The 15,977-nt window shown below is 48.2% G+C and overlaps 1 protein-coding gene across 1 annotated transcript in view; it reads right to left on the reverse strand.

Moving 5' to 3' along the window:
- Positions 1–15,977, reverse strand: part of pitpnm2 (phosphatidylinositol transfer protein, membrane-associated 2) — a gene marked incomplete at its 3' end in the record, with an annotated part of 30,903 nt that overhangs the window by 5,084 nt on the left and 9,842 nt on the right. Inside the window, exons 3-19 of the mRNA XM_079755911.1 lie at positions 15,909–15,964; positions 15,338–15,459; positions 14,902–15,135; positions 12,233–12,640; positions 10,512–10,610; positions 9,959–10,054; positions 9,484–9,548; positions 8,943–9,033; positions 7,582–7,735; positions 7,044–7,233; positions 6,591–6,710; positions 5,550–5,758; positions 4,414–4,589; positions 3,763–3,933; positions 3,048–3,188; positions 2,413–2,586; positions 1,730–1,972 (exon numbers count right to left, since the gene is read on the reverse strand). Coding sequence (XP_079612037.1) covers positions 1,730–1,972; positions 2,413–2,586; positions 3,048–3,188; positions 3,763–3,933; positions 4,414–4,589; positions 5,550–5,758; positions 6,591–6,710; positions 7,044–7,233; positions 7,582–7,735; positions 8,943–9,033; positions 9,484–9,548; positions 9,959–10,054; positions 10,512–10,610; positions 12,233–12,640; positions 14,902–15,135; positions 15,338–15,459; positions 15,909–15,964 — 2,749 coding nt within the window. The remainder of the gene's footprint in view (positions 1–1,729; positions 1,973–2,412; positions 2,587–3,047; positions 3,189–3,762; positions 3,934–4,413; positions 4,590–5,549; positions 5,759–6,590; positions 6,711–7,043; positions 7,234–7,581; positions 7,736–8,942; positions 9,034–9,483; positions 9,549–9,958; positions 10,055–10,511; positions 10,611–12,232; positions 12,641–14,901; positions 15,136–15,337; positions 15,460–15,908; positions 15,965–15,977) is intronic.

Genomic DNA, 15,977 nt, shown 5'->3' on the forward strand with positions numbered 1-15,977 from the left:
GGGAGGGGGGGAGAGAGGGAGAGAGGAAGAGAGAGGCGGGAGAAAGGGGGAGAGCGAGAGGGAAGGGGAGAAAGGGTTAATATAGGGAATAATGATTGAGAATAAGGGAGAAAGAGAGACGAAAATAGAAAGGGGAGGAAGAGAAAGTGGGAGAGAGGGAAATTTACAAAGAGGGGGAGAGAGAAAGAGGGAGAAGTGGAGGGAGGAGATTGAGGGTGGGGGTAAATATAGAGTGAGAGAGAATAGATACAGAGAAGGAGAAAAAACTCCGCAATGATGAGATTGGAGAGAGAACGACAAAGAAAGGGGGAGCAATATGGAGAGGAAATGGGAGAGACAGCGAGAGGAAAAGGGTCCGGAAAAGAAAGATAAGAAATAAATTGTTGGAAGATATCTGGTTTTGTTTCCATCCCCTTCTCATCATCTCTGTATCGTATCTCTGAACGGAGACAGAGAGAACGTGTGTTTGTGTGGGTGAGAGAGAGAGAGAGAGAGAGAGAGAGAGATCGGCCCCATGTCTAATCTCTATCATCTAATGTTCTCTAGGTTCCATTGAAGCCCGGTTGAAAGGTCCAGCTGGTCGTCTAAAGGCCCTGACACACCAAGCCAACGTCACAGAACTGGCCACGATGAAGGCCCACTGCTGCGTTGCCTCGTGTCGCCTGGGGCTTGGCAGACAGGTCACACTCGCAGCCACCACCGAAACCAAAGCCAACCGCCCCACCAGCACAGTGCGTTCTGCGCTGAGCTGAGAGGATATTAATCTCCCTACCAGCTGGTGGCAGTAGTCTGTATTGATATTTTGTATATTTTACTGTATTGTACTAAAAAACAAAACTCTTTTTTGTGCGTGCCCTCTAGACAAGGTTGTTTGCTAACTTCCGATTGGCTTAAGCCGAACAGCCAATCGGAGTGATTTCTCTCACTGATGGCCTCGGCCCCCGATTCAACTTTCCGAATCAGGGCTAGTCCAAACACATCGCAGAAACAAGGGCCACAAACACTCGACCAACTGCCCTGCATTGTCGGAGGGGCCGACCGTGGGCCTGGTGTGTCAGGGGCCTTAAAGGAAAGGCACCGCGTTCTCTGCAGTGCAGGGGCCCCCTAACACACAGGAGAAGAGTACCAGCCAACAGCTTTCAACAAGTTCCCCTTGTTTTCTCACAGATACAGAGGGGAGAAGGAGCAGAGGCTATTCTGAGGTCGTCGAGAAGACGACCAATCTACATAGCAGGAGAGGATAGTATATTAAAGGGCCCCTATTTTACCACCCGGTGTGATCAAAAAACGGATAGACTACCAGCCTACCCACTTAGACTGTACCAACCTGCTAGGCTGAGCTATCCAGTCAGTCATCTGAGTGGACTCTCCCACTTGTGATGTCAGTAAAGGGTCTGCTTAGAAATGGCTGGACATGACTAATCATCATCAGCGATGCCAGATTGGGCCAGATTTCCCGCCCAATCTGGCAACCCGGGCTGCAGCACAGGAAATCGGGCCCGATCTGGCAACGCTGATCATCATCACACCTGCTGGTAAAATACCAGCCATTAAAAAGTTGAACAGGAAGTCTGACGGGTAACTCTAACTCTAAGGGGAAGAATCTGACGAAGGGGAACACACCAGGGGAACACGGAGAGACAGGGAGGAAGTGAAGGGAACAGGGAACAGGGAACCATCCTGGTTCCCACCAGTCACTTCCTCCCGCGGTCTCCTTCGGTGGGGGTACCTTGCTCTATACAACGCATCGCCCGCGGCGACGGGGGGGAGGAGCCTAGCAGCACTTCTGTGACGGGCCAGGTGACGTCGGCAAGGTCAGGGGTCACAGGGTCGGACTCCGCCCCGCGGGGTCGGACCCTCTTGGGCGAGCGGAGGGAGGGGGTCCGAGAGAGCAGTTTGTGGTAGGGCAGGGCCAGTTGGGACAGCAGGCCCAGTCGCTTACTGGGACTGCGGCTGACTTCCAGCGTGGGTGCTGAGAGGAGGAGCGGGGCGGTTTTTAAAGAGGCGGGGAGGGGAAAGATCATAGTTTAACACCAGCTGTCACATCCCCCTCCCCCCTCCCCTATCCCTCTCCCCCAGGACTTAAGTCTGCTGAACTTTGGACGACACACATGTTCCATTCGTAATTGTATTGAATTGCAGGAGGTCTGGAGTTCAAGCATTCAGCTGCCGTTAATGGCCGCTGCTGGCTGCTGCTGGATGCTCTATTAACGGTGGGATTTGTTGTTTTCTCTGTATCCATTTCTGCAACCAACACACTACAGCAAATGCCTTGTATGTTAAGGCTAATTGAGCAGCACAACTCTTTCCAACCCTAGTTAAAATAAACCTGACCCGTCCACACTCATTCTCCTACGACACAGCAGCCTGTCTGTCTGCAGAGCGGGAGGGGGGAGGGCTGGATCAACGTACTGGTGGCGATGTTGGAGGCGGTGTAGGAGTCGGCCATGCCCGACACCTGGCTAGCCAGGCTGGCCTCGCTGGCCCGCCGGTGCCCCCGGAGATGGGGGGCTCCGGCCAGGGGGGACGTAGGGTACAGGCCGTCCACCAGCAGACCGCCGCAGTGGGAGTGGAGAAGGGCGTCGGCTGAGGAGGGGGGGGGGGGGGGGATTAGAGCAGGAGGAGGGGGGTTAGTTGCAGGTTGTTGCAGTACTTGAATTGTTTGTTATGTCATTGCTTCTTTAGGAAGTAGAGTGTCTGGGTTCTTTGTTGTGATTTTGCAGCTGTGTGCTTTGATTGTGCTACATTTTTAATATTTTTAATATAAGCGACCGCTCAATTTTAAATGTAAATTAAAGTACGAAATCACACAAAGTTTGTATTCAAAGGTTGTACGATGAAAATGCCTCAGAGACTATGTTTTCCACACGAAAAGACAAGGCTGTGAACATCCGCCCAGCAGCCATCTTGATTCGATCTTGGTTCTAAACCCCAGCAGGGTGATGGAGCCGTTGGTCACCCTGCTGGGGTTCAGAACCAAGATGGCCCCCGGGGGAAGAAGGCCAATTAAACCCAGACAGGAGTGAGCCAGTTAAACAGAGACCCACCGTCCACGGTGGGCTGCGCCGCCTGCCAGTTGAGCACCGGTACTGGGATGGAGGTCTCTGTGACGGCGCCTTCTGGGTAGCGGAGGCCCCCTCCCCCGCTGGGCTCCACCAGCAGGTGGGGGTTACACTGCATGGTCTCCACTGGCAGGGGGGAGGGAGGGGAGACGCACACCACAGCGACACACTAACATGTTAGAGGCACCACACGCAGGGCAGCGTGTCTGTGTCTCAACCAGCAGGGCAGAGTGTGTGTCTGTGTGTGTGTGTGTGTGTGTGTGTGTGTGTGTGTGTGTGTGTGTGTGTGTGTGTGTGTGTGTGTGTGAGAGAGTGTCTCACCCAGCAGGTTAGAATGTGTGTGTGTGTGTTAGTGTCTCAACCAGCAGGGCAGAGTGTGTGTGTGTGTGTGTGTGTGTGTGTGTATGTGTGTGTGTGTGTGTGTGTCTCACCCAGCAGGGCAGAGTGTGTGTGTGTGGTGTGTGTGTCTGTGTCTATGTGTGTATGTGTATGTGTGTGTGTGTCTATGTGTGTGTGTGTCTATGTGTGTGTGTGTGTGTGTGTGTGTCTGTGTCTATGTGTGTGTGTGTGTGTGTGTGTGTCTGTGTCTATGTATGTGTGTGTGTGTGTGTGTGTGTGTGTCTGTGTCTATGTGTGTGTGTCTGTGTGTGTGTGTGTGTCTGTGTCTATGTGTGTGTGTGCATGTGTGTGTGTGTCTCACCCAGCAGGGCGGAGTGCCCGTCCCCCAGGGGGAAGCGCTGGTAGCGGGGGACGGAGAAGGGGGGCAGCAGGTGGAAGCGTTTCCCCAGAAGGGGCTCCAGGCGCGAGGCCGAGGGGTCCGCCGGGTGGAACAGGTTGTACACCTGCTGGCAGGCCGGCCGCAGCGCCGACACTGAGGAGGAGGAGGAGGAGGAAGAATAACCCCAACGCTGAGCACAGGGCCACGCTCAGCCAGCGGCCATCTTGGCTCTAAACCTACGCTGGGTGGGGGAACCGAAGGGGGCCTTTCACGTGTCAACAATGTCGGTCCGTCTAAGATAAGGACAGGTTAGAACTCGGCCAACATTCAGGAGGGCAATGGCCAGAATTCAGAATGCTATATACATTGTAATATACATGTAATATACATTATATATTACATTATATATTACACACATAATATATGAAGATACAACAAAAAAAAAAGTGAAATTTGTACAATTCACATTTCAAAATGTAACACTACAGCGGATGTTGATCTCAAAGTCCCCAAAGGCACAAGAGTACAAAACAAAGTAACAAATAATATCAATGGAAGAAAGCTGCCACCACGTGTTCGGCCGAACCCTGCACTACCAGGGGGTGGTCCTCAGTACGAGGGCGGGGTCCTCACCGTCCAGGGAGGGCACAACGGTCTTCCTGAGGGCCAGCACCAGGCCCAGCGGGGAGCCGAACATGAAGAAGTCCGTGACCTCGAAGTCGAAGCGGCCCAGAGTCCCGCCCTCCAGCATGGTGCTGTTACTGGAGCGCCGGGAGCCCGCCTCCCCGTGCAGCACGCTGGAGTGCAGGCTGGCCCGCACGCACACACAAACACACACACACACGCACGCACGCATACACACGCACACACAAACATACGCACGCACGCACGCATACACACGCACACACAAACACACACACATACATACACACGCACGCACGCACGCATACACACGCACACACAAACACACACACACACGCACGCACGCACGCAAACACACGCACGCACACGCATACACGCGCGCGTGCACACACACGCACGCACACACACACGCACGCATGCACACACGCACGCACACACACAAAAAAATGATAGTGAGTAACAGTGACAGTAAAAGTGTTTCCTTCTAGACAGGAAGTGATAGTGAGTAACAGTAACAGTGTTTCCTACTAGACAGGAAGTGATAGTGAGTAACAGTAACTGTTTCCTACTAGACAGGAAGTTATAGTGAGTAACAGTAACAGTGTTTCCTTCTAGACAGGAAGTGATAGTGAGTAACAGTAACAGTGGTTCCTTCTAGACAGGAAGTGATAGTGAGTAACAGTAACAGTGGTTCCTTCTAGACAGGAAGTGATAGTGAGTAACAGTAACAGTGGTTCCTTCTAGACAGGAAGTGATAGTGAGAAACAGTAACAGTGGTTCCTTCTAGACAGGAAGTTATAGTGAGTAACAGTAACAGTGTTCCCAACTGGACAGGAAGTGATAGTGAGTTACAGTAACAGTGGTTCCTTCTAGACAGGAAGTGATAGTGAGTAACAGTAACAGTGGTTCCTTCTAGACAGGAAGTGATAGTGAGTAACAGTAACAGTGGTTCCTTCTAGACAGGAAGTGATAGTGAGTAACAGTAACAGTGGTTCCTTCTAGACAGGAAGTTATAGTGAGTAACAGTAACAGTGTTCCCAACTGGACAGGAAGTGATAGTGAGCAACAGTAACAATAATAGTTACAGTTACAGTAACAGTAACAGTTACAGTAACGTAGTTTCCTACCTGGACAGGAAGGCCTGGTGCTGTTTGATGGTGTCCAGCTCGTAGGTGGACGAGTCGCTGCGTTTGCGGGGCAGCTGTCTCTTGGGGTCGTCCGCCCCCAGGCTGCGGGGGATGTCAATGTTGCTGCGGCTCAGGTGACGGCTCCCCTCCAGGGAGGGGGAGGAGGAGCCACTGTTTATCACTATCCCCGGGGACAGGAGGTCCGTGTCCTGGGAGAGAGACATAGACACAGAGAGAGAGAGAGTGAGAGAGAGAGAGAGAGAGAGAGAGAGAGAGAGAGAGAGAGAGTTAGAGAGAGAGAGAGAGAGAGAGGTAAACCAGAAAGAGGTACAGAGACAGACACAGAGAATAAGAGACATTATGTCTGGATGACAGCTAGGCAGTTGTGTCATGGCTTCTTATCAGGAGTGAGACATAGAGAGAGATCAGGGTGATGAATGGCTGAGATAGAGAGATCAAACTGATGAAAGGGATCACCACTTTATCACTCTGAAGGAAAGAGGCTCGTGAAGGAGTGAGGAATGGGTAAAGAGGACAGCTAGGCTGAAGGTGGTAGGGACATGGGACAGAGGACGAGCTGCTGTAGGTGACGGAGGACAGAGGACTAGCTGCTGTAGGTGACGGAGGACAGAGGACTAGCTGCTGTAGGTGACGGAGGACAGAGGATTAGCTGGTGCTAGTGACGGAGGACAGAGGACTAGCTGCTGTAGGTAACGGAGTACAGAGGACTAGCTGCTGTAGGTGACGGAGGACAGAGGACTAGCTGGTGCTAGTGACGGAGGACAGAGGACCAGCTGCAGCAGGTGATGGAGGACCAGCTGCAGTAGGTGACGGAGGACAGAGGACTAGCTGCAGTAGGTGACGGAGGACAGAGGACTAGCTGCTGTAGGTGACGGAGGACAGAGGACTAGCTGCTGTAGGTGACGGAGGACAGAGGACCAGCTGCAGTAGGTGACGGAGGACCAGCTGCAGTAGGTGACGGAGGACCAGCTGCAGTAGTTGACGGAGGACCAGCTGCAGTAGGTGACGGAGGGCTGGTACCTGGACGCTGATGGCACTGCCCCTCCGGCTGGAGTTCTGGCTCTCACAGACGCTCAGAGAACTGCTGCAGAGGGCATCAAAGCCCAGGATCCCCCCGACACAGTCCCCGATCACACACACCTGGACACACACACGCACACGTGTATACACGCACACACAGTCACACACATCGATACACACACGCACAAGAGAGCGAGTGTTCTCTTACTGAATCATTTTAAATGCGGTGTTATGTATCCAACTACGGGTTGAGTAATAAAGTAGAGTAACATAAATAAACGAAATATCTAAATTTGAAAATATGACACCCTGGCTGGCATCATTCCTCTCTAAATTATATAAATATTATGTGACATTATATAACATTCACATAGTCTAATATAATCTGATATTATACCATATCACATGACGATTATTAAACATTATTATACATTATGTTACCACTCGACCCACCTGGCCGGAGAACGACGCCCCCTCCACAGACCTCATGAAGTCGGCGTACACCTGATTGGCTCTGATGATGACGGTCGCCACGGCGTCCTGGTACTGAGGGGCGGAGGTGGCCAGCAGGGGGAGTGCAGCCAGGGGGATGTGGTCCTGGCTGTTGGACAGACACCCCTCATCGTAGCTGTACGGACTCAGACTGCACAGAGAGAGGGAGCAGGTCAGAGAGCGAGCGAGTGTGTGTGTGTGTGTGTGTGTGTGTGTGTGTGTGTGTGTGTGTGTGTGTGTGTGTGTGTGTGTGTGTGTGTGTGTGTGTGTGTGTGTGTGTGTGTGTGTGTGTGCTTGTGTGTGTGTGTGTGTGTGTGTGTGTTCAAGCATGTTTGTGTGTGGATATCCACATGCATGTTCCTGTGCATGTATTTGCGTGATGCCTCTTGCATCTTGCAGCAAATTCACATCAGCCTGTTGCATGCAGCCAGTGTGTGTGGTCGTGTGTATGTGTTTATGCGTGTGTATGTGTGTGTGTGTGGTAACCATAGTCACTGACTTGGAGACCAGGGAGAAGGCCTCGGAGCAGACGGCGGGACAGGGGACCACCCGGATGGCGATGTGACCCAGAGCCGAGGGGTAGTGGACCCTCATCACCGTCTCAAAGGCCCCTCCCAGCGTGTTCACGTCCCCCTGCTTGCTGCTCGGATCGCCTGGACGGAGAACCAACACAGGATCGTCAGGACAGAGTAACCGCTGTTCGTTAGTTAGCGGTTGTATTTTGGCGTCTATTTAACTCACTTTGAGCTTCTCTGAACTCTACGGCTTTTAGGAGACTTGAAAATCCTAGCACAGTAAAAGAGTTCATTACTGAACTCCGATATTAATTGAATGCTTGAATTGTTCTACGCCTCCCTACTTAATTGCTGGAGATAGAAGCATCTGCTAAGTGACTAAACAAAGTTTGCCTTTTGTACTTATTTCACGTACACAGCTCCTAAACCTCCCCTGGAACAAGAACAAAGGACGGAAGGAAGTCTTTTCCAGTCCTTAATGGCAGTGTGGAGGGCTGGTATGTACAGCATGTAGATTATGTTGCGCTAGTAAAGCAGGTTCTCCCAGCATCACCAAAAGGGGATCATCCTGATCAGATTTGAATGGAGACAATTGCCCTATGTTCTGTTTCCAAAGGCCCTGAATGGCTTTGGTCCTCTCTTTAACAACACAGTTTAGTTGTGGTGAGTTCACAGAAACGACACAAGATATGCTTCCCTGTCTTTCTCACTTTCACCTCAGTATCAGTAAACACTTTAATTAGCACATACTAATTAACTACGTTTTCACTACATGATTACGATTATATCATTATATGAAGTTAGGCTATAGTATACCTCTGTGTATTTTCCTAAAAGCTATTAAAGCAAATCCGTCTTCCATATTGATATTGTGTTTTAGAATAATGTGTGTTGCTGATACAAACCGAATCTCCCCTCTTGGATGATAAAGTCCCAATCTGATCTGATCTAATCAATACATGTTTATAGTATCGCAGTATCTAACAGTATATAGCATAGGGCTTGTACATCCCCACGTTACATCGCAATGATGGCCTCCACTTTGTGAGCTTAAGAGCATTAGAATTGTAGTTATAATGTAAGTAGTATGTTTTTTCACTGTTAATAATTATTAATCATGAATTGAACCGTCATTATTGAAAGACATATTTGTGTTTGAAGCGGCAACAGCATTTTCTCATGCGACAAGTGGCAAAACAAAGTTTTCATTAGCCTAGGTTAAGGTATATTGACGTTGGTTTAGGATTTTACAGTACTATAACTCTCTTGAGTCTTCTCAATATGGTGGAGTAACGCCAAACAAACAACCCATGATGCATTTTGATGTACAACCCCAATAGGATACCAGAGCCGGAGTCCAAAATGTTTCCTCCATGCAGAACGAGAATGAGGACATGAGTCTTGGAAGACTGCCGACACTGCTGGGAACATCCATCCTGAGAGAGAGTGTGAGAGCGTGTGTGAGAGAGAGAGAGAGAGAGAGAGAGAGAGAGAGAGAGAGAGAGAGAGAGAGAGAGAGAGAGAGAGAGAGAGAGAGAGAGAGAGAAAGAAACAGAGAATGATAGAGAGAATAAAATCAGAATAGAGAGAAATACAGATAGAGAGTGATGGAGAGAGAAGGAAAGAAAAAGCATGATCACGAGAGAAAGAATGAGGACGGGAGAGAGGGGAGGGAGAGAGATCGATGTGGGAAAAATGGGAGGAAGAGAAGGGAACAGGAATGAGGGATGGAGAAAAAAGTTTAAACTTTTCTCATCGCTCATATAAGTACATAGTCGTACTAATTTATAAAGACATATAATACATAATACACACAATGATAACCCATTTAACACATTTTCAGTATTATTTGAAGGATGCACATTTATAATACTTTCTAGTTGTACCTCCATCTGTGAGTCCTCGTTGCTCATGACTGTGTACTCGCCACCAGATTCCTGATACAAAGTTTCTGTAAAACAAAAAGAGAATTGTGTTACATACACATATAATTCACCATTAATACTTTAATGGTTTGGTAATGCTTTATTTCAAACTACTCCCATTTTAACAAGACCCAAGGCCAAAGAATGAAGCAAAATGATGAGGCGAGGAAAATGCAAAAAAGGTAATTAACTTAAGTGAATTGCCTTTTGTCTTTATTATTAGTTAAGTTATTAATAACCACAGGTAATTATAATGCTCCTTGGTGTGTGACGGAACATTGATGGTTCTGTGAAGCCATCTATGTGTTATGTGGAAAACCTTGATGGAGCCTTTGCATACCAAACACACATTGAACTACATCACTGTAGTTGGATGTCTTTATGTCTACGTGATGTAGTCACAAGCCTGTGGGTGCAGGTCTGTGTGAAGCCCCACCCTGTGCTTCGCTGGCCTCCATCTTGTCCATGAGGTCGTTGGAGCTCCACTTGCTGATCTGCTTGGCGAGCATCTCGTCGTTGTCGGAGAAGTCTTCTGTCGAGAACGCAAGCGGAGAATCAAACATACTGGAAAACACAACCCTTGGACCCTCGAATGAATAGTGCATGTTTTATTTTTATTGAACTTTTATTTAACCAGGTAAGTCCCGTTGAGATTAAACATTTATTTTTCAAGGGAGACCTGGCCAAGACAGGCAGCAGCAGGTATGCTGATAAATACATGTTTTAACCCCCTCAAAAAATAAACTCCAGTAGAATATCACAACACAACAGTTTTATCAGTGTCTGGATCTATAATATGCTCATTTTAATAACCCCACCTAAAACTAAGATAGTCTGCGGTTTAACGCATAGTAGCAAGAGGCTTATCTGATAGCAATTACTGCCATGGTGGTTTTAGCATGAATAGTACTATGATCAGTTTGACCGGTTGTAGTTATAGCAGTAGCAGTATAGGATAGCTCTGACCGTCCCAGGATGTGTGTGTTTACCGTGTGCGTCAAAGAACTCGTCCTCATCCGTGCTGTCGTCTGAGTCCCGGGCAATGCTCTGCATCCGCCACTCAGAGATGCTCTGGTGGGAGGGGCTACCTGTACCCACAACAAGGCCATTGGTCGGTTCAACACTTACTCGAGGTGTGGATGCATTTGGACAGCAGGTGAAAATAATGTCTTTGAAATGGTCACTGTGTGTATTAAGGTCAGAAAATCCAATGTCATATTGTGTTAAATCCTCTTTTTAGGGGTCCGAGCACCTTAACCACACCTTTTCAGGTGTGGTTAACCCCCACTACACATAAACCAAAATTTGTGGTACTGCACCCAAAGGTGGCGCAATTGAACAAAATCATGAATTAGGCTTCATTCTCCTCATCAGATGGACCTGGACTCAAAATTCTTTCATAATATTAATCTCTAGAATTAGATCTATAAAACCCTGGTCTTCTGCTCTAAAAATGTTTACTTTTCCCCCAATTTCATAGAAAAGCCAAACGTCCACAGTCTCAACCCATTTTGCCCATATGACTATTTTGTTATTGTATAACTACCATACGGCTATCATTAGGTGGATACCATTAACAGTGCAAATGTTCAGATCTGTACTCTTTTAAGAAAGCCCTTAATTCTCTTGTGAAATGTGTGCTTGGAGTTTTCTTAATCTTGTGTGCTTATCGATATACATTTTCACCATGTGAATGAGACTTCATGCAGTACAGGAATGTCAGTGGCTCAATGGGATAATGCCTTGTACTGGTGATCCATAGGTTGAGAGTTTGAATCCTGATTAGAGCATTATGAACTTAGAGCATTATGAACATTTAAGAAACACAAGATTGAACAGCACCTGAAATACATCAGGCAATCAACATTCCGGGTCATTCATTTCCAAGAATCGGACTGCCAAGACACAGTATGGCATTAAGTGGAACTTCTTCGTTAACCATTTTTCCTTCATAATTAACTCTTCCGCTAGTGTTCTTGACTACAAATGTTTAATTTCCCCAGAATTTCAAAGAATTTTCAGGTATATGTTTTTAAGAAAGCCCTTAATTCACTTGAGAAATGTGTGCTTGGAGTTTTCTGGATGTTATATGCTTATCAATATTGACCTATAAATTTTTACCATGTGAATGAGGCTGCAGTTCAGGTTTATCAGTGGCTCAATGGGATAATGCCTTGTACAGGTGATCCTTAGGTTGAGAGTTTGAATCCCAATTAGAGCGTTATGAACAAGCCGAACATGACATTCAGCCATTGCTCTGCAGCTCACCTGAAAGCTGAGGCATTGCATTAAGTGGAACTTTTCTTTATAATTATGTCATATTTATATATCTTCCATTAGTGTGTTCTTGACTTTTAATTTTGCTCGGACACCGTTAATCACTGCTTGCGGTTATATTTCTACTTGTATCTCGTAATAAATTTCACTCAAACCCTTGACTTCGTCCCTACTCTCCAGGTCCAGACAGGGAATTCAGACCGTGAGAGAAATAAAGAATAAAGTAAAATACAATTATTTGTGTATACATATTTATAATATAATTTATTTTATACATAAAAAATATATATATTTCATATATATAATATATAATTTCATTTAAATAGCAGTTTTGAAGACATCCAAAGCCCTTTACACAGTGAATGTGTGTGTGGTTGTGCGTGCGTGCGTGCGTGCGTGCGTGCGTGCGTGCGTGCGTGCGTGCGGCCCTCACCTCCTCTCTTGGAGGACCTGTTGGAGGACCGGGACGAGGTGGACCACTGCTTGGTCAGCTCCCCCCTGGCCTCTCCCTCCTCCCCCCCCTTCCCCTCCGTCCCCTCGGCCACCACTCCCGCCGCCGCCTCCCCGCCCCCCTGCTGTGGGCCCTCCTGGCCCCCCTCCTGGTGGTGGTGGTGGTTGTGGCGGTGGTGGTGCGAGGAGGAGGAGGAGGTGGAGGAGGAGCCGTTGGCCTCGACCGCGGGCCCCGAGGCCTCCTCTCCCAGGCTGTACTGGGCCATCTTGCGGGCCAGGGCCAGCTGGGTCTCCAGCTCCAGCTGGCGGATGTCCTCGATGGTCAGGCCGTACCACTCGTCCTGCCAGCACCAGGCCTGCCGGTGGGCGCGCACCATCACCTTACGCAGCCCTGCAGGGGGTCGAATGGACACCCCGGGTTCACTCCAACACACTGTTAAAGCTGCCCTATGTCACTCTAACACACTGTTAAAGCTGCCCTATGTGACTCTTTTACACTGTTAAAGCTGCACTATGTCACGCTAATACACTAATAAAGCTGCAATATGTCACTCTAACACACTATTAAAGCTGCACTATGTCACTCTTATACACTATTAAAGCTGCACTATGTCACTCTAACATACTATTAAAGCTGCACTATGTCATTCTTATACACTGTTAAAGCTGCACTATGTCACTCTAACATACTATTAAAGCTGCACTATGTCACTCTTATACACTGTTAAAGCTGCCCTATGTCACTCTTATACACTATTAAAGCTGCACTATGTCACGCTAATACACTAATAAAGCTGCAATATGTCACTCTAACACACTATTAAAGCTGCACTATGTCACTCTTATACACTATTAAAGCTGCACTATGTCACTCTTATACACTATTAAAGCTGCACTATGTCACGCTAATACACTAATAAAGCTGCAATATGTCACTCTAACACACTATTAAAGCTGCACTATGTCACTCTTATACGCTATTAAAGCTGCACTATGTCACTCTAACATACTATTAAAGCTGCACTATGTCACTCTTATACACTATTAAAGCTGCACTATGTCACTCTTATACACAATTAAAGCTGCACCAGGTCACAAAAATAATATTCTAAAGGTTTGTTTGAGCCTGTATGGGACGCGTTCTACCCGGTGAGGCACCAGGGCCCCCAAATATGTCACTTTTTATACTGCAGCTATTTCCTCTGTATTAAAATATGGAAGCGAGGAAGTGGCTCAGGAATAAACGTGTCCATGCAGGAGTTGATCCATCCAGGGATTGTTCTTCATAAATCGTTTTCCTCTGGTACTTTTCTCAGAGGAGGAGATGTTTCTACTTTACTTCCCACTGGATTGGGCGAAGGCCAAGAGAGCAACAGCGTCACCTAGCTATTTGATTGGCTGGAGGTAAGGCCACGCCCATGTTTGGAAATCAGCTACCACCCAGCCGAGGCCAGAATGATACTCATTGCGAAATACAAAATTGGATATCTACATTGTCTCACAATGGTCATTCATACCTCCAAACTGAAAATAGTCTGAACCCTCAAGAAAAACAACTAAATGAAACCTGCTAATAACAAGCAGAAAAGCACAAAAACACCTCAAATTAAATCTAAAATAAAACCTCAAATGACCTTCAGCTCAGACAGCTTTAGTAAGTGGAACAATAGGAACATGGGGGGGGGTTACATCATGATATTCATCAGGGAAGATGACTAGCAGGACAGGTGAATAGATGAATCGATTGAAAGCCCAACAAACAGACAAACAACTGGGGAACCAAATGAACACTAACACAGGATATGGAGAAATCTACTATTCATGCTGATACAAATGATACATTAAGAGACGAGACGGAGACGGCGGGAGAGAGGCAGAGCGAGGGAGGAGGGCAGAGCCAAAGATATATATAGAGAGAGGCAGACAGGGAGAGACACGTGATCTAGCAACGTGTACGTTTCCCAAGCTAATAAAGCCTGCTTAATTGAATGGAGAGAGAAGAAGAAGAGAGTGAGAGCAGCAACAGGGTTTCATGGGGAGCGGCTCTATTGATTAGACGGGGAAGTTAGACGGAGGGCCATCTCAGGAGAAGCCGCTGTTGGCTCATTAGGGTGTATGGAGATACGTGCTGGAGCAGAATGGGGTGGGTGCCTCCGACGTTACATAAACAACCTGTAGATCACTGCAATGAATACCAAGCAGCCGCGCACGGCGGGGAATTCATCCTCTCTGGCTCGTCCAAACGCCAGCCCCCCCCCCCCCCCCCCCCCCTCTCTTCTCTCTGCTCCATTCAGCTCTGTTCTCTTGTTCTCCTGTTTTAATTTAAAACCTGCATTGCACATTGTCCTTCGGTGGACACACACTCTGCAGACTGCTCTAGACGCTGTTCCTTCTGTTCTGCTGATGCTAAGTTTATGTGTTGCACAACAAGTATAGCAAGCCCCTGACCACACACGAGTGCATACATGCACATGCATACATACCAACACAGACACACAGACTCACCTTCAAACATGCAAACACAATTGCATGGACATACTCAAGCACATGAACCAAAAATCCGCCCACAAGCACACAATCGCTCGCACACAACCCGACACACACACACACACACACACACACCAACAGTATATAAAACATGTTTTCACGTACCCACGTCGTGTATGAAGCGCTCTATCTTGGACTGCATGCCCCAGTATCTGAACTCCACCTTGCACAGTTTGTAGGCACACATGACCGGGTTCTGGCCCGGGTTCTGGTTGATCTCCTCGATCCAGTCGTCGGACAGCGGGCCCCGCCGGGTCTTCGCCGACTGGTACAGCTTGGGGTCTTCCTCCACCAGGTACTCGTGGGGGGGGACGTAGTCCTTGACGATGTCTATGGGGTCTGGGGGGGGAACAGTCACACACGGGTTTAATGTATGTAGGATAGCAACGCAGGTCGGGTGTGTGTGTGTGTGCTAGTGTGTGCATCGTGTGTGCACAGCTGCATGCATGTGTGCGTCCGTGCATGTATGTGTGTGTGCATGCATGTATATGTGTGAGCGTGTGCGTGCGTGTGTGCGTGTGCGTGCATGTTATCTCCTCACCCACGGTCCTTTGTCTCTTCTCGGCCGATGACAGGTTGAAGACATCGCCTGTGTTCCCGGTGTCTGGTTTGTAGTGCGTCTCGATGTCGATGGAGAACTTCTCTACGAAGGGACAGGTGTACCTGTCCCGGGGCCAGAGCAGGGGGACACCGGTCAGGGGCCTAGCATCATCCTCTATGGTGAGGCCTTCACTGAGTGCTAGGAAACCAAACAGCTTCAAATACACTGCAACAACTCTGTGTGTAGGGGTAGCTGTGTGTGTGTGTGTGTGTGTTCTCCTACTCATCGTTTGTTTGTTTGTTTGTTTGTTTGCTTGTGTGTGTGTGTGTGTGTGTGTGTTCTCCTACTCACCGTGTGTGTGTGTGTGCGTGTGTGTGTGTGTATGCGCAATCAACCCCTCACTTGAGGCGTGTGTATTGGTAGTTTAATGGGTGTATTGGTAATTTAATAGTGTGATTATTGTTTATTAGTGTGTGTGTGTGCGTGCGTGCGTGCGTGCGTGCGTGCGTGCGTGCGTGCGTGCGTGCGTGCGTGTGTGTGTGTCTATGTGTGTGCACCTGCTCCTACTCACCGGGTGCGTGTGTAGGGGTAGGCGTTCCAGGACTCCTCCTCCACGCGCAGGGCGGCCTGGGCAGGATGG

Source organism: Pollachius pollachius (genome assembly GCF_949987615.1).
Source record: "Pollachius pollachius genome assembly, chromosome: 18".
Classification (NCBI taxonomy): Eukaryota; Metazoa; Chordata; class Actinopteri; order Gadiformes; family Gadidae; genus Pollachius; species Pollachius pollachius.